We start from the raw sequence: 23,932 nt of genomic DNA, 5'->3' as shown, positions 1-23,932 counted from the left end.
CACAGAATAATTGTCAGTTAGTGCGAGTATAGTGAAAACTATGATTATTAGTATTCTAGTAGTGTTTAGTTGGGTGAAGACATACTGTACCAATAGTTACTGTCAGAATCTATGTCGGTAGCGTAACAGTGGTCGACTCTAGGGGTGATGTAACTATTTCCTAACGTTAGGTCGATCCAACTTACCCTGTTGTACAGGAGTAGGTTGGAAGGGTGCTGGTGTTCAAGTGAGTAAGGTTGTGTTGGGCCATGGTTTGTTATGTTATCTCTAGGTTCATCTTTAGGACTATGCCAGGTTGCAGACTTGGCCTTAATTTCGGCCCCCCCCGAAAATTTTTTTTATTTTTGGGATGTTTTTTAAGTCTCCAAATTTTTTCAAAAATTTTTACCCGCGCAAAAAAAATTTATCGCGATTTTAATCAACCTTTAATGACGCGCGATTAACGCTTAATAGTTTTTTAATGTGATTTTTTTATCAAATTTCATTCATTGTTCTAAAGTTCTAGTGCACGGATTTGACTTCAGTAAAGTTATTTAAAGCTACTTTCTGATGTCAAAAACGACCTCCAATAGTTTTTAAATTTTTTTAATTAATATATTTTATTATATATAAGTTTAATTAAGTCGGGGGGTCGAACATCACAATAAAAAATTTAATTTTTTAAAAATATTTAAAAATATAGGTCTAGCTAGTATTCACCCTACTTTAAACCCTTCTCCTCCTGAGACGTCTATGAGAATGTCCTGGGAAATAGGACACCAGCTATTCTCAAGGTCATCCAGCTGTGTAAACAAATTTCACAGAAAGATGAGACAAAGGAAAATAAAATTTGAAGCTTTTTCTTAAAAATTAATGCATTTCTTTCGTTTTTTTTCCAGTTTTAAGTATTTTTTTATGTTTAATTATAATTAATTAAAAGTTGATCAGGAACTGAGGGGTTAAGATTGCTGAGGAAAAAAGCATATACACACACCACTGGCAGAGAAGACATAACCAAAGAGCTCAAACACCTGGAAGTATTTTTTTATGTTTAATTATAATTAATTAAAAGTTGATCAGGAACTGAGGGGTTAAGATTGCTGAGGAAAAAAGCATATACACACACCACTGGCAGAGAAGACATAACCAAAGAGCTCAAACACCTGGAAGAGATAGCAGATGCTCATGGATACAGGAGCAGTATAATTCATAGGTTAGCCTGGGATCAACACTCCACAGACACAACAACCTGCCCTGAAGTCAATGGGGTAAGTTCCAACAGGATTCCAGAGCAAGAACAGAAAACTAATACAATTCACGAGGTTGTCCAATACAATAGAAACCTTCACCACATATATAAGGAAATAGTGGATATGAAGGAGATCAAGTTAGCATACATAAGAACCCAAACATCATACGAGCTACTAAGGAATGATAAAGACAAACCGAGTAATATGTGAGCATCAGGAGTGTATGGAGTACCAATTAAAGATAATATGTTTTACAGAGACTTAGTATACATAGGATCTACGAAAAGATCATTGCAAAGAAGACTAAAACGACATAAATTGACATAGACAAGGTTTAGAACATCACAGCACAGGCAATATACGCATTGGACCCAGATATATATGTGGACCCGGAGAATGCAATTCTCATAAGGAAATCATTCCAAACTGATCACATAAAAGCATTGGAAAAATTAGAGATTTACAAGGCTGACAGAATGGGAAACTGCATAAATTATAAGGACAAGTGACATAATATCATATGCATGGAAGTATGCATATGAGAACAATCCCCAGCATTAATGTCATTTTATACATATAACATCTGTCCAAAGCAATAGTTTCAGGACTGTGCCCTAAATATCGCATATCAGAATTTCAAACTTTTGAATTATCTGGTATTTACATATTTGAATTCCGAGCACTCCAAACTTGGAACACCATCGAACCTGAAGCAGAACTCGGTGGAGATTCAAAAATGTTTGTTCACTCAAATAGACATTGTAACTTACTGGAAACAAAAAGGTTTTGAAAGGGTCAGTTACAGGATTCCAGTAATCGAGTAGTGTATAGTTTAAGTTTTTATAATTTTATTTTTTATTTTAGCCTATATAATGGCTAGCAATTCAGAATGTAATTGTGATATTAAAAATATGTTTAGAGAAGTCTATGGTTTTTACTGGTTTATCAAACAAACGAATACGAATGGACCCTACACCATCACTGATGCGCAATTAACTGATTGCCCCTGAAGTCGGCTACTTACAGAAACACAGTTTCCCTATCATCAAATGTCATAGTATGCCACTGTAAAAAACACTTGTTCTTTTAATTCAATTATATGAAAAAAATTTTTTGTAATTGATGGTTTTGCCTTATTTACAAGAAGAATTTTAAAAATAATACAATTATTTTCTTCAATACAATTCTCTTAAATCACAGGATAAAAATCTGAATAATATAAGAATTCATTCCAGAGGAGCTAGCTTCTTTAAGCATCCTCAAAAAATTAAACCCATAGCATGGTATGAAATGTGTTGGATAACTATTCAGAATTATAATACTTTAATTTCTTCTGTAATTTCTTTTCTTTTTTTTTCTAAAGGGGGAAAAAAAAGAAAATAGCCATAATTATAAAAAAGATAAAAGGACTATTTTTTGAGGATGCTTAAAGAAGCTAGCTCCTCTGGAATGAATTCTTATATTATTCAAATTTTTATCCTGTGAATTAAGAGAATTATAATTCTGAATAGTTATCCAACACATTTCATACCATGCTATGGGTTTAATTTTTTGAGGATGCTTAAAGAAGCTAGCTCCTCTGGAATGAATTCTTATATTATTCAAATTTTTATCCTGTGAATTAAGAGAATTGTATTGAAAAAAATAATTGTATTATTTTTTAAAATTCTTCTTGCAAATAAGACAAAGCTATCAATTACAAAGCTTTTCCCAAGGTTTTTTACTGGACTTGTATATTATTGTATTGTTACAGACCTAGATATAACTTATAATCCTAGTAATAATTTGTAATTATTGTATTTCTAAGTTTTAATGTAGTGTTGACCATAGTCACCATAGACTGTTTTTTGTATGTTATCCAATTGGGAAGGGCCAGTAGGGCTGAAATGCATTTTGGAAAAGTTAATTAAATATGTTGTGAGTATAATAAGACTGTTCATTAGTAGTCCTAAGTAACTATGTTCTTGCAATTAATTAATACAGGCAAGACACTTTTTAACATAAAATATTCTTTTTATCAAAATTAAAGTTATTTTATTTTTATTTCAAGTTTAACATTTTAAGATTACTACTGGAAAGTTGATTTCTACATTTCTGGATTTTCTGTTGATAATGTTTTGCAATGCGTTTAATCTCATATATTCACTTTTTTAAAAACCAATGAAAATGATAAAGTAAGAATTTAAAAATTTTTCAATTAAAATGTAATAAGTTATACACTAACACATTCTAAAAATACCATTTCTTATGATAATATGGATAGCAATCACCATAAATTGACAATTTTATTTATTTAGGAATAATTATATAATTTTAATATTTTATATAAATAGTGAAATAACAGACAATAATTTTTTTTAAATTATTTTTATATATATTTAAATGTAAGCTTATATTCAATATAAAACTATATTGAAAATATGGTATTTCAAATATAAATTCATAAAGATATAGTACCTGCTCAATACATATTTCATATTTTGGTAAATGACATGTTGCATCATGAATATAGCTTCCAAATGGTGGGTTTCTGTTTAAAATCTGAAAATAAATTGCTTATATAAAATAATTTTATTTTTTTAGATTGCTTGAATTTAGATTATAATTGCTTGAATTTTTCAGAAAGGTACAGTGGGTGATTAGTTAACAAACATAATCCATTCCAAGACTGTGTTTGCTATCTAAATTGTTCGTTAACTGATTATCAAGTTACCATAGATTTTTATGGGAATTTGATTAATCCATTCTGGAGATCCCCAAAAATTAAAAATTATATATTTTCTTACTACATTTATTTATATTTAATAATAAAAATACATGTACAGTTGACCCCTCTATAACATGAGTTCATATAGTTTGGATTCCTATATGACAGCAAAAAAATTGCGACAGAATTTGTACACACACGCTAAAAAAACTTGTAAAATTCGGTAAAACGTCATCGTCGACTTGTGTCGTGACAGGATTAGTCAAATCTAGACCAATAGCAGATATTTTACAAACCGTTGAGTTTAAACGAGCATCTACCATAAACCATTTATTATTTAACGTCCATAAAAATTATATTTATATTAATGATGTCTCCAAAGTTCAGCGGACTTTTTGTAAAAAAATAATTTATCAGGAAGCACGTGAGTGGTATTTGATGACAAGCTCCACGACAAAAACAAGATTAAGCAATGGTGTCGTTAAACGGTGCACACTTGGTAAGTAATCCTACAATTTTTTGTTTATAGCATAGTTTATGGATTATTCCCAAAAAATTATATGTATTTTGGAAATGTTGAGTTGAATTAGTCTAGAATCGATTAATTTTATGGAAGAAAATCTTTCAAACAGTCATAGTCTGTAAACTGCATATGTGCCAGGCTGTGATTGGCTCATGTACTTAAGGACTCTTAGAACATCAATTTCATAAAGAACGGAACGTACAGTCGACCCCCCTATAACGTGGGTTCCTATAATGGAAATTCCTATAACGTAGCAAAAAAATTGTAGCAATATTCATATAAAGGAACTCCTAAAACGTCGTCGCCAACTCGTGTCGCGACAAGATTGATAGAATCTGGACCAATAGTGGATGAGCAGCCGAACTACTTTCCTCCACCCTGCGCCACGCTATGGAGAGTTTAGGCGGTTAAATTGAGTTTGCTATTGTCTGTACAGTATTATATATAAATTAGGTACTGTACATATTATTATATATAAATTAGGTACTGTATATATAATTATATATTAACTTAATTTATTGTAATTTTATTATAATTATATATATAATTTCCACCGTCTAGCACCACGCTATGGAAAGTTTAGGCTAGTAAGTTGAGTTTATTATCGTCTGTACAGTATGTAAATTAGGTACCGTAAGTCTAATACAGCACTAGTTTTATACATTTCTTGTGAAAGAAACATTTCTTATTCAACGGCCATAAAAATTATTTATATTAATGATGTCTCCAAAGGTCAAATTATTTTTCTGCGAAAAATTGGTTATCAGAAATTGCGCCCGTCGTTTCGTGCGCTGTTCCGCGACGAAAACAAGCTTGAGCAACGGTGTAGTTGAACGGTGCACACTCGGTAAGTAATCCTACAATTTTTTGTTTATAGCACAGTTTATATGGATTATTCCCAACAAATTATAAGTGTTTTGGAAATGTTGAGTGGAATTAGTCTAGAATCGGTTAATTTTATAGAAGAAAACCTTTCAAACAGCCTTAGTCCGTAAAGTTCCCACCTGTCGGGCTGTGATTGGCTCATGTATTTAATGATTCCTACAATGTAAAATTCGATTAATGTGGAACGTATCTAAGCGTTATAGGGGGGTCTACTGTATCTACCGTGTTATAGGGGAGATGACTGTATACACAGTCTTGCATTTTTATCAGTCATGTTTTTTCTATTTGTGGGGTGTTAAAGAATCTGTCCAATGTTGATTGCTTTTCTCCCTTCTTCACGATTTTTCAGAAGTAATTAATAGCATTGTCATTGTAGAGATCCCTAAGCCTATTAACCTCATCCTGGTTTGGATGCCCTTCTAAGTCCATTGTTCTGACATCCTCCCACTTTTTCAAAACATCTTTAATAGCAGATGTCGGCATTAATCTCCTTTTTCCGAAGAAAACGTATCTCACTAAGTTTCTTGGTGTTCTTCATTCAAGAGTTCTTGGCATTTTTCTGCTGTCAGATCAGTTTCAGGTTCCATTATGAGCTCTTTCAACGTTCTGTAGTGCTTCACGACTATTTTTTTTTTGTTTGTTTTGTTGTTTTGGTTTTTCCCTTGACACTTTTGTTTTCGTTTGTGGTACCATCTTTTCCCAGTTCACTTTGTATTGACAGCCGGATTGGTCAGGGGAGGTCACGTGAGGAGGATATCTGCTTGGTACAATATAAAAGGTCGCGACCCACATGTAGTAGGACCTTTTTCCTTTTGCTCCCACTTGCCATGTGTGGATATGAGATTGAGGTGTCGAGCATGACAGGACCAAGGATGGAAGTATGGCCAAAAAGACAGCAATCCATTTGCATCCAATCAAGGACACTTTATTCCGAGATACAACATATTCAAGAGAAAGAAGATCAGTGGGAGATTCATCTGAATGTATTAGTTTTTCTCTTCCAGTGTTTGTACGCATTAGAAAAAGTGTCATGAGTAGATTAGTTTGTATTTTCTGTTATGTGTCTTCTATTGCTCCTTTTTATTTTGTGCCGTGAGACTCCCAAAAAAAAAAAAAAAGAGGAGAAAAGAGAGGAAAAAGTGAGCAACATGTAAAGCATTATATTGTTATTACTTAAATATTGTAAAATCTGTCAATTTTGTAATAGTTCACGTTTTATGTATATATCATAACTGTGTCAACAAGAATCAATTAAAAGTTAGTATATCTGTCAAGCCAACTTGTCCATTGTTTTTGTCTAGCCCTGCAGACTTTGTCTGATGGGGGCATTCTACAGTTCTTTATTTCTCATATGTGATTTTTGTTACTCATTTAGCTGCTCGAGTCTTCTTGATTACACTGTATCTTTTTTAGATAAGCTTGAACTGCAGTTCAAGCCATACTACCCAGCAACATCAGACATCTTCTGTCCACTCTCTACCTTTGCTATTATACTCTCATGTTTCAAAAATAAAAACAACACAAAACTTAAACCCAACAGTCTCGCAAATACTATAAAAAAATTCTTTCTGTCCAAAAAATAATAGGCTGGAATCTTAAAGGAGAGTTTCAAAGTTCGGAGAAATACTATCTGATCAGTATATACTGGGTTGAGCATCAATGTCAACATCTGCCACACTTTGAAAAATTTCAAATTGTTGCATGAAGACAAGGGGACACCAATTGGTATTCATTATTTTACATCGCTTCTTTTTGTGTTTGTTCTGTGAGATGTTCATTATTTGAACATAAAAATCTTTCACGAAAGTGTTCGTTATCTGATTTGTTCATAGTCCGAATTGTTTGTTAACTGATCATCCACTGTAATATAAAAGTATTTATGTTATATTGTAATGTAATACCACAAAAATATAAAAGTTATTTGTTATATAAAAGTTATAACAGCCGGGAAAGCTACAAAACTCATTGTTAGAGATTTTTCTACTACATCAAAAAGAATACAACATTTCGAAATACTGACGTTTGTTGCTATATAGGTTAAATAAACAANAAAATAATAGGCTGGAATCTTAAAGGAGAGTTTCAAAGTTCGGAGAAATACTATCTGATCAGTATATACTGGGTTGAGCATCAATGTCAACATCTGCCACACTTTGAAAAATTTCAAATTGTTGCATGAAGACAAGGGGACACCAATTGGTATTCATTATTTTACATCGCTTCTTTTTGTGTTTGTTCTGTGAGATGTTCATTATTTGAACATAAAAATCTTTCACGAAAGTGTTCGTTATCTGATTTGTTCATAGTCCGAATTGTTTGTTAACTGATCATCCACTGTAATATAAAAGTATTTATGTTATATTGTAATGTAATACCACAAAAATATAAAAGTTATTTGTTATATAAAATAACACAATTTTTGATTTGTCATAAATTCATTTCATTTCATTTATTATCAAAACGTATGTATGCCTATTTATAGTTTTAAAGCTTAAAACTATGTATATATTATTTTCTGTATATATGGTATATATATATATATATATTAGTATTTTTTAAGTAAATAAACAATAATAATACTACCATTTCTAATTCTCTAGGATTTGTATCTTCTATAGCTTGAAAACTGGTTATATTAGCATTCACTAGTATATCAGAGAAAGCTGCACCTAATAATAAATGCTTTCATTTATAACTTATTTTATTATTATATATAACATGAAATACAAAATATTTCACCAAATATTATAATTCTAAAAATAAACCATTTTTAGGACAAATTAACAAGTAAATAAAAAACTCATTCTATTCCAACTTTGAGAGATTTAAAAAGAGACTTACTAACAATCAAGAAATAAACATTTATTTTACGTTTTTTAATGAATCATATGCATTTCACCTTGTTCTGGTCTCATCAATGGATAGAAATACCAATCAGCAAGTGCTCTTTTATAATGGACTAAACCATCCCAGCATGCGTCGTCTACAGTACCAGTATTCAAATTTATGACATTTGCACAACTCTTTAAACAATAATGTTCCATAATATGTCTTTTTACCATATTTTTTTCTTTATATAAAATTTTTACATTATTTCTATTAATAGAAAAAAAAAAATTGAAATTACTATTTCATTTTCAAACATTCCAGAACTTGATGATAACTACTGAATGTAATTGAAAATGTTTTTTCATCAATAAATTTTGTTATATTTGTGCTGGATTTTCTAGGTGTTGAGTGTATTGCTAAATACTTAATTCAAAGATTTCAAAATAAATTTTGATAATGTTAAATTATTAAATAATTTTCAGATAATTATTTTATATGTATAATTCGGTACAATTTATTTATTAATATTAATATATAATAAATAAATTTGAACATTTACCAATTTTTTCCAATTGTCTTGAAACATACTTAGAATTTTCCCATAGTCGTGCATGAAAACATTTTGCCAAAGTAATGGCATTTAATAATGCTTTAAATCCTCTAATTTCTATAAATAAGTATTCAGCTAAACCTGAAAAAATGTATGATAATTAATTTTTTTATTAATAATTAATAAAATAATATTCTACAATATTAATTTAAATAATGATAATATTCTCTTAAATGTATGAACAGAACCAGAAAATGGAACCCCCTTGGATAAATGTTCTAATCATTAATTAATCGATTTATCAACAGAATAAATCATTCAAATGTGAAATATTTTAATTAAATAAATACATTTTTATTAGATTAAGATAATCCTTACTATCAATATAAGTACAGGGTCTTCCAAAACAAATGCTACCATTTCAAATTACTGTAATTAAATTAATTTTTACTTGAGAAGTATGCAACATACACCAATTGATAAACTAACTGTCCAAGTTTTATTTCTCATCTGCATTCAAATGTCTTGTTGCCTAATACATCTAGGAAATGCCATAAATGAAAATGGCAACTCTGCAATAGCAAAGGCATTTTGTGTTCTGTAGTTTGCAAATTTGGAATCACTTGTTATTGTGCAACAAGTAATCTGCAAGAGCTGTAGAATCGCTGTGGGAGGAGTGACAAAGAATATACTTTAGCAAGCATAGGGAGAGTTCGAATATCAGTTGGATGTGTACTATGTGACATGTAATGCATACATTGAAGAACAGTAATGGGCAAATATAAAACTTGGAGAGTTTTTCAATGTTTTAATCTACATTACAATATTCTCAAATAATAATTAACATAATTACAATAATTTAAAATGATAACATATCTTCTTTCAAAAAGAATGTTATCATCTTTTATTAGTTTTTTAATTTCAAATTTTATCATAATACTACTTAAATACAATACAGTCAAACAATTCATATAAACATTGTCATATGTTTGCCTCTGGAAATAGCATTAAATTATGTATTTGGTAATTCAAAGACACTATATGGTTTTCTACTTAATATTTATATGGAAGATTTATTTATGAGTATTTGTTGCTATTTTATGAGGGTACACAACACTCAGATTTCATTATATTTTTATTATAACACAATGCTGCTATAACATTATATAATTAACTGTTTATGAAAAAAATTTAATGTAATGTTAAAACAAATTATACTTAACTTTATTGTATGTTCAGACAATAATTAGATTTCTCCAGGCATTTTAAAAAATGTGATTTACATCAAAGTATACTATGTTCCAAAAAATAAAATCTCTATTTAAAAACCCAACAAAGTCTTATCAATCAGGCTGAAAACATTTTTTTTAATTAGCATTAATTGCTGGAAAAGTGTGTTTAGTTTCTTTATATTTCTCCAGGCTTTTACATTGTAAAATACAGTACTTTTTGTAATTGAATAAAATACATTAAAAAGTCTAAAATTCATTAATATGAGAACCAAATTTTAATGAAATACAAGCTCATGAAAAAAAAATTATTACAGATTTTATAGAAGAGAAAATTAAAATGATGGAAATAAAACGATAAGAAATATAATTTATTATAACCTAGGTTAATAATAAATTACAATGTTAAAGCTATTTAAGCAATTAAACGGAATAAGTGGTATATGTTCAGTGAACATTAGAATATCTTAAATACCATGTGTGTGATAAGTTTGAGGATGTGCATGGAACATGTCCATAAGCACTTCCTAGCATGTAATATGTGCATCTGCAAGTAGGCTTATGTTGCAATCATTTGAGTACATTCTGTATGAAGCGTACTGTACATCAAAGAACAATGGAACAATGGCCAATGTGCAGTTTTGTATCAAATAATAAAAAACAGTGATGGAGATGCTTGAAATTTTGATCAAAGTACACAGGAACAATGCTATGAGCAGAAAATATATGTACAGTACAACTAGTTTAAATGTTTTTGTAATGGTAAGGAATCAGAAGATAAGCCATGTTTGGGTTAGATATTTTTGGACAAAATGGAATCATCCATAAGGAATTTGTTCCTGCTGGTCAAACTATGACTGCTACATACCACCTGGCAGTTCTGAAACATTTGTTGTAGTGCATTCAGCACAAATGGCCAGAATTCTATGAGACTAGATCAGTTTTGCTGCATGACAATGTGTCAGTGTATTGTGCAATATGTGTGTGCCAGTATTTGGCTCGATATGGTGTGACTATTTTGGATTACCCATCATATTCCCCGATCTTGCACCTGTGGGCATTTTTTGTTTCTTCATCTAAAAGGGGTCATTAAGGGATCACATTTAGCTGATGTCTCTGCAATTCAAGCCTGTACAACAGCAGTTCTTAAGTGGTTCCCAAACAAGACTTTTACAACTGTTTCCAGAAGTTTTACAAACATTTATGAAAAGTGTGTTGTGTCTCATGAAGAGTACTTTGAAGGCCAACAAAAGTAATTCCCACATATCTACTGTTTTGTTCTTTTTATTCTAACATTCACCCAACTTTGCAGACACACCACGTGTGTCACGTGAGTATTTCACTGATGGCAAAAATTGAAGAAGCAATTTTTTACAAATTAGAATACATAATTAAAATTTCTCTTCATAATTTTATGAACTGGTTACTTATATATGTAAGGAAACACAGATAATATTGTAAACTGAAATTTATATTATTTTAGGCATAGATTTAAAAAAAAATATTTACTTTAAAAGTGGTGAAATTGAATCAAAACATGTACAGTAGAGCATCGATTATCCGATCCCCGATTAACTGTCACCTCGGTTAACCGACCACGTTCTAGTCGGCAAATTCAAATGTCTGCTAGTGATGTGGCGCTACAATATTTGGCTATGTCTTGGCTACTTTAATATTATTTTTGTGTGTTTTAGCTGGCAACACTGGATTGACCATGAAAGGGAGCCAGTATTTAAACGAGGCTTAATTTTCTAATTTTTAATGATACAATAGCGACGATTATTATTTAAAAAAAAAAATTTGATAAGCTTAACATGGAGGAAAATTCAACGCAAAGTAGGTTAATAGCGATATACTAATATACTAATTACATGGGATATAATAATATACTACACTAATAATGAATTTTTTCATACTTTTCGGTCATCCGACTTTTCAATTATCCGACCAACCCCAGTCCCCAATTGAGTCGGATAATCGATGCTCTACTGTATTTATTTTGCACTATGCAATTGAAGTATCAGTTTGTTTGTTAACAATATTAGTAATTATAATTTCTAATATTTCGATCATTTATAGTTTACTTTATTAATTTATAACACAGGGTGTCCAAAATGTTACTGTCCAATGATAAATTTGTAATGACATTAAAGTTATACATATGGCATTGCATATGAGACCTGTAATTTGTATAGCCCACATTTCCATTTTGCAGCAGATGATGTTACTGCTTGCACAGAGATGTCTTAGTTTTTAGACTACAGTTTTTGAAAGACTTTTTTGCTGATTGTATAATTTCTTGTGAAATCTAGTCTGTTAGGTTTCTGGACCTTACCCCCATATTTTGTGGCCTCTGGGGGACATTTCTAGTATTTGCTGTGGGAGAAACTGCAATATCACATCTAAAACTTCATTTTAATTATAACTTTACTTAAACTTTTCCCACTGCACAGTAACTTTATGAACTTCTGTACTTTACTAATACCTTTACTAATTCTTTGACCTATCTTCATTATTTTTGTCATATCTTGATTTAAAGATGGTTCTGAAATTGTTAAACATCCAAGTGCTGCTTGAATAATACTAAAAAAGAAATGATTTTCTTTACTAATTGTAAGTCTAAATTTGTATTCAATAAGTAGTAAAATAAGTATATATTTAGCTTTAGGTTAGATTTAGGCTACAAAAATATAATGTAAGGAAAATATATAAATTGGTTATTATCTAAATTCAATAAATAAATACTAATGCAGTTTAACAAAATTTTGAAAATTCAAAATTTTGTTAAACTGCATTAGTATTTATTTATTGAATATTATATTTACTTGCAGAATATCATTATACATACCAATTTATTTTTAATTGAGGAGTGTTTACCTTTCCTGAGACAGGATATCTGTAATTATTAAATAATATTAATAACAAATATTTAAATCTAGTGAATATCTTTTGTTGTTTAACAATATTGTACTGTTTAAATGCTAACTAAATAATTTAATATATAATAAAAACAAATCACATTAACATTATAACCCCTGGCAAAAAGTTTTTGAATGCTGTTCTAAATTTACAAATTTAAGCATTTTAATTTGAATGGAAGAAACCATTAGCTTTAAGAGATGTGTTTGCATCATTTTGTAAGAAAACAGTGATATTTTACTTGTCTTTGCTTAATTAAACAATGGTTCCAATCAAAAAATTTATTAATAATGTGAGGACCCAAACGGGGTCCGAAAGCAGGCTATTAAAGACTTTTTAAATGAGTCAAGTTTCGTAGTGCGAAAAAGCGAACTTACAAAATCGAATTTAAACAACGAACCTTTTGTCTTGTTAAAAGATTTTAAACAATAGATAGAGTAAAGTCGAAGAAAACGAGGTTGGAGAGGAGTCGTGTTCCGATGCGACGTTGACCTCTCCCGTGCCCTTCATGGGGTTTCGAATTGTCACCATATGATGAGGAGAGACCAATGGAGAGGCGACCGTGATGGAAAAATCGATAAAACCACATTTTCGGGAACTTTACGGGGTCTTGGGTTTTGGTGTGTAGTGCTCACCTGTTGGGATTTGGTGCTCCTGACCGAGACTCAACGAAGACTTGTTCGACGACCTAGGAACTGGTTTTGCCAACCCGTCCACTCTAGGATCGCCGAGGTCACGTCCAGAATCGTCAAGGTTCGACTTGTCAACCGAGGACATCACTACAAGTGCTGGTGCGTGCCCTGGGGCCATCGTTCTCTGCATCCACATTGCCGAAAGCTCCCCAGGGACCGATCAAACATTCAAACTTTCCGATTTTTGGGAATTGTTACAGAAACCCATCGTGGGATAGACTCTTGCCCGACTTATTGGATGGTTGTAAGAACGATTTATGTATATTATTAAATGGTTTTATATGGGAAACCTGTCTCGGTGAGTCATTCCGCGCCCACACGACAGAATTGACCGCTCGGCTGTCGAAAACACCTCACCCCTAATCGGCTGACCTCACAATGATATGAGAAAGCATATTATAAAGATATTACAAGATGGGAAAAACAAAACAGAAGTTGCAATGTGTGTTTGTGTATCGTTAGGAACTGTAAATTACACTTGGAAAAATTTTAAAAATACAGGAGACATAGAAAATGGTGTTAGAAGTAATTGTCCTGAAAACCAGTAAGACTGAAGATCACCTAATGAAAAACATATGTTTGAACATCAAAAAAATGTCTTCCAAACAATTGAATGTGGAATGGGAGAAAAATCAAACAAATGTCTATGACAGAACAGTAAAAACTAGATTGAATGACATGGGATTTTCATTCACAAAGTGAAACCAAACCCCTTTCTGATCAAGAAACAGAAGAACAATTGTTTAAAATGGTCAAGACAGCACAAAAATTAGAATGTAAAAAATTGGAAATAGTTATTTTTTTCAGATGAGAGTTTTATATGCATTAGGTGTGGTGAAGATGCAGGAAAATTTGTTTGGAGATGTCCAGAGAGAAATTTGTAGTAACTCCTGTAGAGCAAGATCCACATAGTATAAAAAGCAAGTAACATGAAAAGAACTCGGGCATTCACCAACAACGTATTTGGTTAACAAAGAGAACAAATTATTTGTTTCTACAACATGATGTGTGGTGGCATTCAGCACACGTGGCACATTAACACGATTCTATGATTCACACAACTGTAATTGCATGAATATAACTAATACATATCTCATGAACCAATAGGTTTACACAATTATACCTTCCCTTTCCTCCATACATTGCTTATACACAGTAGCCTTAAAGATCTCATAATAATGTATTGGTCCTGAAAAACAACAAAAACATGTACATATGAAATGTTCATATTTTACAACTAATTGTCCTTTTGAATCATAAAATGGTCCAAGACATAAAACATATCTCCCTCACTGATAACACACTATTCCGGCACAATGGAAACAAATTGCTCACATTCAGCCAAAGATGTCCCTTCATTGATGGTGACCATCTCCCAGTTTGGCTGGGATGCTCCTGCCGATCTCTCACCTTCTATTCTTCTAGATGAGTACAATAAGCAAGAGAGCTAAAAACACAAAAATTCCTCAATTTATATTTTCTGCTCTTCAGAAGTAGATCTCTTACATGTGACACTATCTCGGACCAATTACAAGGCTCCAATCATGGCACCCGAGAAAAGGGACACCAGAGTAAAAGGAAAGGGTTACATGACACACTGTACAACAATATATGAAAACATGATATAGAATAATGAAACATTATGCATATGTGGTTGTCCGCCATGTTTGTTTTTGTATATAGTTGTATATAGAATAGGAACTCCTTTCTTCTTTCCTGTAATTCTTCTTCCTTCTGTCTTCAAACCTTTCCTGATTGGCCAGATTACAAAAAAGTAAAGAAAGGGTCCTGCCCGAGGAAAACCTGGGAAAAACGGGAGTTAAGAAAAGTCACTTTTGGATTGTCACCAATGAGAGAAGAGATCTACTGAGGGAGACTGAGTGGGAAGCAACCACGACTCAGGCCTAGAAAGATAGTCAGTGTAGACCACGTGTGCATAGTGACTTCTAGCCAAGTGGTATAATCATACAGAACTAAATAAGTGAACCTTTCCATCCAAGCCCAAAGAATTCTTCTGAAGCAATATTTGATAATACAGTAGAGCGTCGATTATCCGAATCAATTGGGGACTGGGGTTGCTCGGAAGATCGATGTTTCAGATAACTAATTATGTATGAAAAAATATATTAATTTATCCCATCTTGACATTTTTCTCCATTGTGTGTCACTTCGTGTTGAATTTTCGTTGATGTTAAGCCTAACAAAGAGTATTGTATCGTTAAAAATTATTTGTTTGTACAAAATAAATAGATTGAAAAATATAAAAACAATAAAAAATTATACTTCAGAAGTTAATTTAATATCAAAAACGTAAAATATTTGAGTAGCCCAAGACATAGCCAAAGATTGCAGTGCCGCAGAACCAGTGAAAATTTAAATTTGCCGACTGGAATTCTTTCGGATGACTGATGTTTCAGATGATTGACTTTCAGATAATCGACGCTCAACTGTATTGTGCCATCATTACTCTGATGTAAACAGACTGAACATTACCATCCATATAACCTCGTATCAGGATTCCAATCTAAGCTATTGGTATACTATCTAACTATACTATACTATACTATCTAATTATTCTATTCTATACTATCTAACTATCTAACTTTGACGTACGATCAAATGGATGAAACTAAATAACATCACTCTTGTCAGGGCTGATAAAACCAATACCATAGTTCTCATGAAACGCGACACCTATGAAAGGGGTCTACAGGAATACATTTCACTCACCCAATGTGAGAGAGTGGAAAAAAGTTTTATCGACAAGCTTCATTCCAGAGTCTAGCGTTTCACTCACACCAATCTAGCTAAACGCTTAGAGCTTGTTAACGTGGCCGTTGACTCCCTCGACATCCCGAAATTGTTCGCCTTTGCAAAGACGCATAAAACAGGCCAACAGCTCCGCCCGGTGGTGGATAAAGCTAGGGCGCCTACTTGTAAGCTAGAGAAAGCCATCCACACCATTCTTACCCCACACTTGGAGGGTTACCTGTACACCATCTCTAGCTCAATGGAGCTTATAGCACAGTTGAAAAATGTCACTTCACCCTGTTACTTCACTGTGTTGGACTTTAAGTCCCTCTACCCCTCCATTGAGCTCCCTCCAACGTTCTGTGCACTCAGAGACATCTTATTTCGTATTGTCGGGGCCCGAGCTTTACACAACCAAGTACTACAATTTGCACCTAATTTGTTATAATTCAATATTCCAATTTAACGGCAAGATTTACACACAGAGTAAAGGGGTCCCCATGGGCAGCCCGGTCTCTGGGGACCTGTGTGAAATGGTGGTATGCCAATTAGAAAACAAGGTCATCCCTCAATACCTCCACAACATCCAATTATATAGGAGGTATATATATGACATCATCATTGTCTGGAAAACAATGCCAGACGCAACAACCTTTGTCGATTCCTTCAACAATAACCCATATGGGTTGACTCACGAAATAGAGCAATCTAGCCCATCAGAAGTACATTTTCTGGATATAAGCATTAAGGTCGATAGCTCGGGAATCAATACGTCGATATATCATAAACCCGGGTACACATCATCATATATTCCGACCGGCTCCTGTGATCCGAGCTCATACAAGACTGCAGCCTTTAGAGCATTAATCAGAAGAGCCTTTACACATTCATCCAACATCCAGGCTCGGGATACTGAACTAGCCTACATACGCCATGTTGCTGCCCAACCCGGGTATCACAAACATATACATAGGCTAATACAACATCAGCAACGTATATATTCGGGGAATGCACAGGAATCGGACCAAGTTGAGGACAGCCGTCTTGAAGAAATAGAACGTATCGCCATCACATACAATCCGTACTTAAAATCTCTATACGCAAAGCTTGCCACCAAATGTCAGCTACGTCTAGCATTTAGGAGGTGTCCCACCATTTTCAACCTCTTACGTAATGGAAAGGACCCTCCCAACCCCATCAGACACCCTGGCATCTATAGTATCCCCGTGAAGGACAACAGGTGCGATAGGAACCTCATTTACATAGGCTCCACTAAACAATCCTTGGGAGTCAGAATACAAGAGCATATAGCCGATATTCGCCACGGAAGAACTTTCACGACCCTCGCTATGTATGTAACCGATCCAGATATAGTAGCGAACTTCTCCCAGGCCATTCTCCTCCACGATTCGCCTCCTATTGAACACCTCAAATGGCTAGAGGCCATGCACATATTTATATCCTCCACCACCAACACATGCATAAATTTTAAAGAGGAAATGCTGTTATCAATGGCCTGGCAGGAGTTAATTCACAACACGCTCTAATTCACCCATCAAACTCTAACGGGCGAACTGGTTGTGCATCTGCGACTTGGATTGTGTAAATCCATTCGAACTCAAGCTTTAAACGACATGATCGAACGGATTTCTACTTCTAATGGATATCGAACGTCCTTTTAGAAACTGATTGGAATCTGAAGCAGAGCCCAGAAGGGGTTCGAAAACGTTTGTTTACTGATGTTTTGCATCATCACACCGTAAATGGTTCAGGTGTGTAAAATTTTTTATCTAACTATTCTTCGTTCTTCTTTCTCTATGTAGTTCGTAAATAGTGATAGTCTTAGTTTTAAGCTGAATTGTGTAATAATTAATTGTCACAAGAAAATCGAGCAAGAGAGAGGAAATAGTGTAAATACATTTTTGTTCTCTATAATGGGAAGACTGATATCTGTTCCTTGATTTCGATTAATAAATGCAATTCGACTGGTATTTGCCTTATCTCATTTGTAATGCATTTCTCACCTTTCATATATACATACAAAGAAAAAAATAATACTAATATACAATACATAGTCATGTAGCACTACAAATTTAAGGAAGACTATCTGAATATGAACACCAAGTTTCCAACAAGTTTAATGATTTGGGACTACATGTCAGCTATTGGACCTGGAAATATATGTATTGTTAATGAGGCTGTAATAGCAAAAGCGTATGAGGAAATCTTAGAATCATTTCTGATTTCAGCAACAAAAGACCACTTTGGTGATGCTGATGTTGTTTTTCAGGATGATAAAGCCACATGCTATTGAGCCAAATGAAATAAAGAACTTTAAGTCTAAGGGCCTAAAAACAGCCCAGATTTGAATCCTATTGAAAATTTATGGGCAAAGTTGAAACTGATAGTTGATGAAAGGGCACCAACTAATAAAGATAAAATTAAAGAAGCCGTTAAAATTAGCCAGAGTAAAATAACTTCAGAAACCTTCAATAAATTAATTTCGACAGTGCAGTGATGCATAAAAGCTATAATAAGACCAAGAGGAAGACCAAAAAAATATTAAATTATCTTATTTTCCATGCAATCCTTTTACTATTATTGTTGTTTAAATACTTTTTTCCAATACTGCTTTATGTAAAAACTTTTTGAGAAATGGTTTGGTTTATTCATTTGAAATTACTTAATAACTCAATGAACAAAATGTGTATTTTTGTTTGAACATTACATTTTTATTTTCTTGTAAAATAAGCTCAAACTAAATGGTTTTATTTTTTTACATCATGTTCAAACACTTCTTGCCAGGGGTTGTATATTAATTAACATTAACTGGACATTAAGGAGTTAATTATTTCATATTCTTAATGAAATTATATTTCTTCTCATAGAAATTACATTAAATGATATGTTCAAGTTTTACTAAATATATAATTAATGTTGCTGCAGCCATAAAAGACTTTTTGATAAAACAATTTCATATAATAAGCATATGTGAGGATCCAACCAGACTTTCAGTATGTTTGTATCATTATCTCCTAACATCACATCGTAGCTATACTTTTGTTAAATAACTGTCAACTTTTATGCCTGGGAACAAAACATCTGTTAAGTTCTCAGGCCTGACAATGAAGCTTTCTCATCACCTCTCGACCTCATATTTCAATTTCAACAGTACACCATATAGAACAGAACAACAAAGTGCAACAGTCGCCGCCAGTTCTTCAATCAGACTACTTGATTTAGTTTTCCTGTGAAAGACTTTTATGTATAGCCTGTGCTCTTTTTTTGGATACCTCACCTAATATCTCATCTCGCCTAATATCCAGGATAAAGTTAGAACTATTGGAATTAGAACTGTCTTGCCGAACTTTCTGTCTTACCAATTGGCTACTGATCAAGATATCATAAAAGGTATTTATCGCCACATGTATTTACTGTAAACTCTCTCTCTTGGAAATCGTGGAACATTAATGTCTGGTTTATATATCTAATATCCCTGGAACCAATGTATCTAAAATCTAGTATCGTTACGATCAAAATGTTGTATGTCCTGTATGGCCTATCGTTACCCATTAAATAGTTGTTACTGTTAAGACAAAAAATGAAGCATTACCTTTTGTTTTTCTTTTGTTCTTTTATTACTTAACTTTACTGACTAGCGGAACTTATTTACAACATTTCAAATTGAAGAACCTCTGACGACAGAACACTTTTGCCAGTGTTGCCAGATATAGCTGTACAATAATTAACAATATAAATGTACAATAATTAACAGTTACGTTAACCCGACTCTGAGTAAGTCACTTCCAGTGTGTTGTCTCTCCCTCCATCCCGAATCCGTTTGCTCATACACGCAATTGTTCATGCGAGAACATAACAATTTCTGTGTCTGTCCATAAAGACACAGTGGTGTCAGTCCTGACAAAACTTGTCATTGCGATCTTTGCTGACGCAACGTCAACCCTTTGGTCCCGTGGTGCTGAAGTATAGGGAGGCCCTTTGGCATTGTCACACATATATTGATAGTTCTTGAACTCTTATAACTCAAATAAGTCATGAATATTAGATAAGTAAAACAAATTTTAAGTTTAGAAGATCCATACTTATAATAAAGCTACACCAACTGCTGTATGACATCAGGCTAAATAAAAGCTATAATAATGTTTATATCCATACTTATATTCAGTTTTTATTTATTGTTGAGAAATATTTCAATATTCAGATATAATACATTTATGATACTGCTAGACTTATTACACCACCACAGGACATCAAATTAGATTTAGAAAAACACTATTTTTTTACAAAATATGTGTCGTCCTTAACCAATATCCTGCGTGAAAACTCTAAACAAATTATTATTATTTTACTATTTTATTTTCAGAATACATTTCAGACATAGAGTCCCTCATCAGCTTTTTGCTACACAATAATAGGAGGTTAACAATTTTTATAAAAAGACCATAATTGACAGAAATTAACAAAGAATATGGACTTACATTTGACATGTGGATTCGATGTGTTGAACATTAATTAAAAGACTAAGCACGTGATATAACAAAATTTTTCCATTAAAAAACAGTAATGTTGATACAACATAATAAAAACTGAGGTTCTGGTAAAACAGTAAAGTAGTAAAATTATACATTGTTAAAACAAAATAATAAGTAGATTCACAGTAACACAAACAGAGTAACAAGACAATTTGAAGTACATTCCAGGGTAACCGTCACCCTCATCCCTATCCATTTTCACACCTCTCCCCCCACGCCCCCCTCTGGTCAAATATGCTTACCACAATTCGTGTAATTTTTGACTGGAGTTGTTATTCATGATTTTCTCTTTATTTTTTATTATTTCTAAGTGTTCGTACCATCTTCTTTTATAAGTATTTTGTTTCTTTTTAAGTATTTTGACAGTATCCTTTACAATCTGACAGCCTTCATTATTACAGTGGGCAGCTACAGCCGAGTTATCATGGTTGTATGCTATGGCTGTGATATGTTCATTGAAACAGACCTTTAATTCCCTACTAGTTTCACCAATGTAAGATTTGGATGTGGTACTGTACCATACCCAAATCTTTGTTCATTTCTGTCAATCACTGTCTTTTTATAAAAATTGTTAACCTATTATTCTTGTAGCAAAAAGCTGATGAGGGACTCCATGTCCAGAATGCATTCTGAAAATAAAATAGCGTTTTTCTAAATCTAATTTGATGTCCTGTGGTGGTGTAATAAGTCTAGTGGTAAAGTAAAGCCAATCTTAGTGCTCACAAGCCATTCAGAAGACTAGACAAGAAGCATATCATAGTATACATTTATGATACATCTAAATTCTATATCCCAACTCACAAACTTTCAATTTGCATATATGTTACTGTAAAAGCCCGTATATTGGTAAATTCTAGGTTTTACTTGTAAATCTTTGGATTTACCAACATGAGTTGGTAAATGTAAGGATTTTTATAAAGTGAGATGATTTTCCAGGCTTTTACCATTAGAATTCGGTACATGCTAGGTTTTACTAAAGACAATTAGTAAATGTTGCTTTTGGAAATAAAACTATGAGTATTTTAATAATCATTTATTGCAGTTATTATAAACAATCAACTTACTAAATCCTATTTATTAATAACTAGTGAAACAGTTTAAAAATACTTTTTTAACATAACAAAAAGTAAATTATCTTGTCAAAAATAATATACAGTAGAGCGTCGTTTATCCAAATCAATTGGGAACTTGGGTTGTTCGGATAACTTATTTTTCGGATAACCGATTATGTACAAAAAAGTATATTAACCTATCCCATCCTGAAATTTTTCTCCATTGTGTGTCGCTTTGCGTTAAATTTTCGTTGATGTTAAGCCTAACGTAAACTTTTTAAAGTAATAATCGTGGCTATTGTATCATTAAAAATTATTTCTTTATTTTGTACAAACAAAATAAATATATTGAAAAATATAAAAAATTATACTTCAGAAGTTAATTTAGTATCAAAAACGTAAAATATTTGAGTAGCCAAGACATAGCCAAAGATTGCAGTGCCACAGCATTAGCGAAAATTTAAATTTGCCAACTGGAATTCTTTCGGATAACCGACGTTTCAGATAACCGACTTTCGGATAAACGACGCTCTACTGTAATTGCCTACGTTGGCTAAGCTAATCAGTAATCACAGTATTTTTTTCTTATCATTTGGTATTCATTGTCATTTAATAAAAGTAAAAAAAAGGATTTTACTTGTTACAACACGGAGAGCTATCATGGCATTTAGAGTTACAAAGTAATCCTGATGGCTTGCAAGCATACTTCTTTGTTATGCATTTTTTTTAAGCAGTTGCATTTCTTGAGGCGTTGCTAACGGTCGTTTCAACGATTTTAGTGGCTTCAGGAATTAGTTTTACTTTACACATTTGTTCACAAATTTTAATGGATAACACTTCGGGTACTCTTCAACAGGTGGTTGTTAGACCTATGGAGGAGTCATTCTTGGGTAGTTCTTTGACCCCAGCAACGGATCCTTCTATCGAAAGCTGCATTATTAAGGAAGCGGCAACCCTGGTAGATAGGGTGATGGAGCTTTGTCCCCCATCTCTTAGATCGAGGCCCAACACCCAACAAAGGGCCAAGATAAGAGACAGCATTATGAAGCTAAACGGGTGTTTCCACCAAATAGTCGGTATACTTAAAGAGATCAGAGGGAAGAATCAGACCAATAGCACTGGCATGCAAAAGACCTTTGCTGATATTGTTAAAACAAATGTCAACCAAAGTGTGACCACGAAAACAATTACCAAGACCATTACCGGGAAAATAAACAGGGAGGGCCCAGGGGGGAGTGGCTCTTCTCCTCTACCCCAAACCGGGCAAATAGGGTATATTTCATGCATCGGAAGAGATAACAAGTACACTGAGAGCCAAGATAGAAGCACAAAAACTGGGTGTTAACATCAAATCTATTCACAACATAAGAGGAAATGGAGTATGTGTTAGAGTGGGTTCGGAAAATGATGGGGCCAAACTACAGCAAGTGGTTCAGGAAGTTCCCGAACTCTGCAAAAAATTAAATACCAAACTCTCACAGGGACGACAACCCAAATTAATCTTGCTCAATGTGCCGGAATATATTGGGGACAAGGACATCCTACCTACCCTTTACGGTCAGAATAAAATATGGGGAAACATGACTCAAACAAAATTTATGGAACAATGCAAAATAACAACTTTCCTACAAAAGGGAAACATGAAAGATAAGTGTAGACATATAATACTAATGGTTACACAAGACTTAAGGAAAATCATGATTTCTCAAAAATATGTTGCCTTATCATGGAGCAATATTAGGGTGGATGATTATGTCTTCATTTTAAGATGTTACAGGTGCTGCGGTTTCGGCCACTATGCTAGGGAGTGTGACCAACTTGTTACCTGTAGCCACTGTGGGGGGGAGCATAGATATCTTAACTGTCCGCACAAGGGAGAAGCACCCAAATGCATAAACTGCAGTGAAGCCTACGAAACATCAGACAGAAATAAAAGAGAAAACACGGTACACAATGCATTTGATCAGAAATGCCCCATCCTGCAAAAAATGAAAGCAACAACTATCATGCAAA

The 23,932-nt window shown here is 33.0% G+C and overlaps 1 protein-coding gene across 4 annotated transcripts in view; it reads right to left on the bottom strand.

Annotated features, from left to right (window-relative positions):
* The window catches only part of LOC111628493 (probable ATP-dependent DNA helicase HFM1), a 109,545-nt gene that overhangs the window by 70,378 nt on the left and 15,235 nt on the right, over nt 1-23,932 (bottom strand). For all 4 annotated transcript variants that reach the window (XR_002757184.1, XR_002757185.1, XM_023372290.1 and 1 more), the window contains exons 3-7: nt 12,801-12,848; nt 12,438-12,535; nt 8,733-8,864; nt 7,928-8,013; nt 3,687-3,770 (exon numbers count right to left, since the gene is read on the bottom strand). Coding sequence is in view for 2 of the 4 variants with exons in the window: in XM_023372290.1 (XP_023228058.1) it covers nt 3,687-3,770; nt 7,928-8,013; nt 8,733-8,864; nt 12,438-12,535; nt 12,801-12,848 (448 nt within the window). In the remaining 2 variants the exon portion in view is untranslated. The remainder of the gene's footprint in view (nt 1-3,686; nt 3,771-7,927; nt 8,014-8,732; nt 8,865-12,437; nt 12,536-12,800; nt 12,849-23,932) is intronic.

The sequence above is a fragment of the Centruroides sculpturatus genome, unplaced genomic scaffold (genome assembly GCF_000671375.1).
Source record: "Centruroides sculpturatus isolate CEXI.00-Female unplaced genomic scaffold, Cexi_2.0 scaffold488, whole genome shotgun sequence".
NCBI lineage: Eukaryota > Metazoa > Arthropoda > Arachnida > Scorpiones > Buthidae > Centruroides > Centruroides sculpturatus.
The sequence above is the reverse complement of the archived record's forward strand: the minus strand, read 5'-3'. Positions and strand labels throughout refer to the sequence as shown.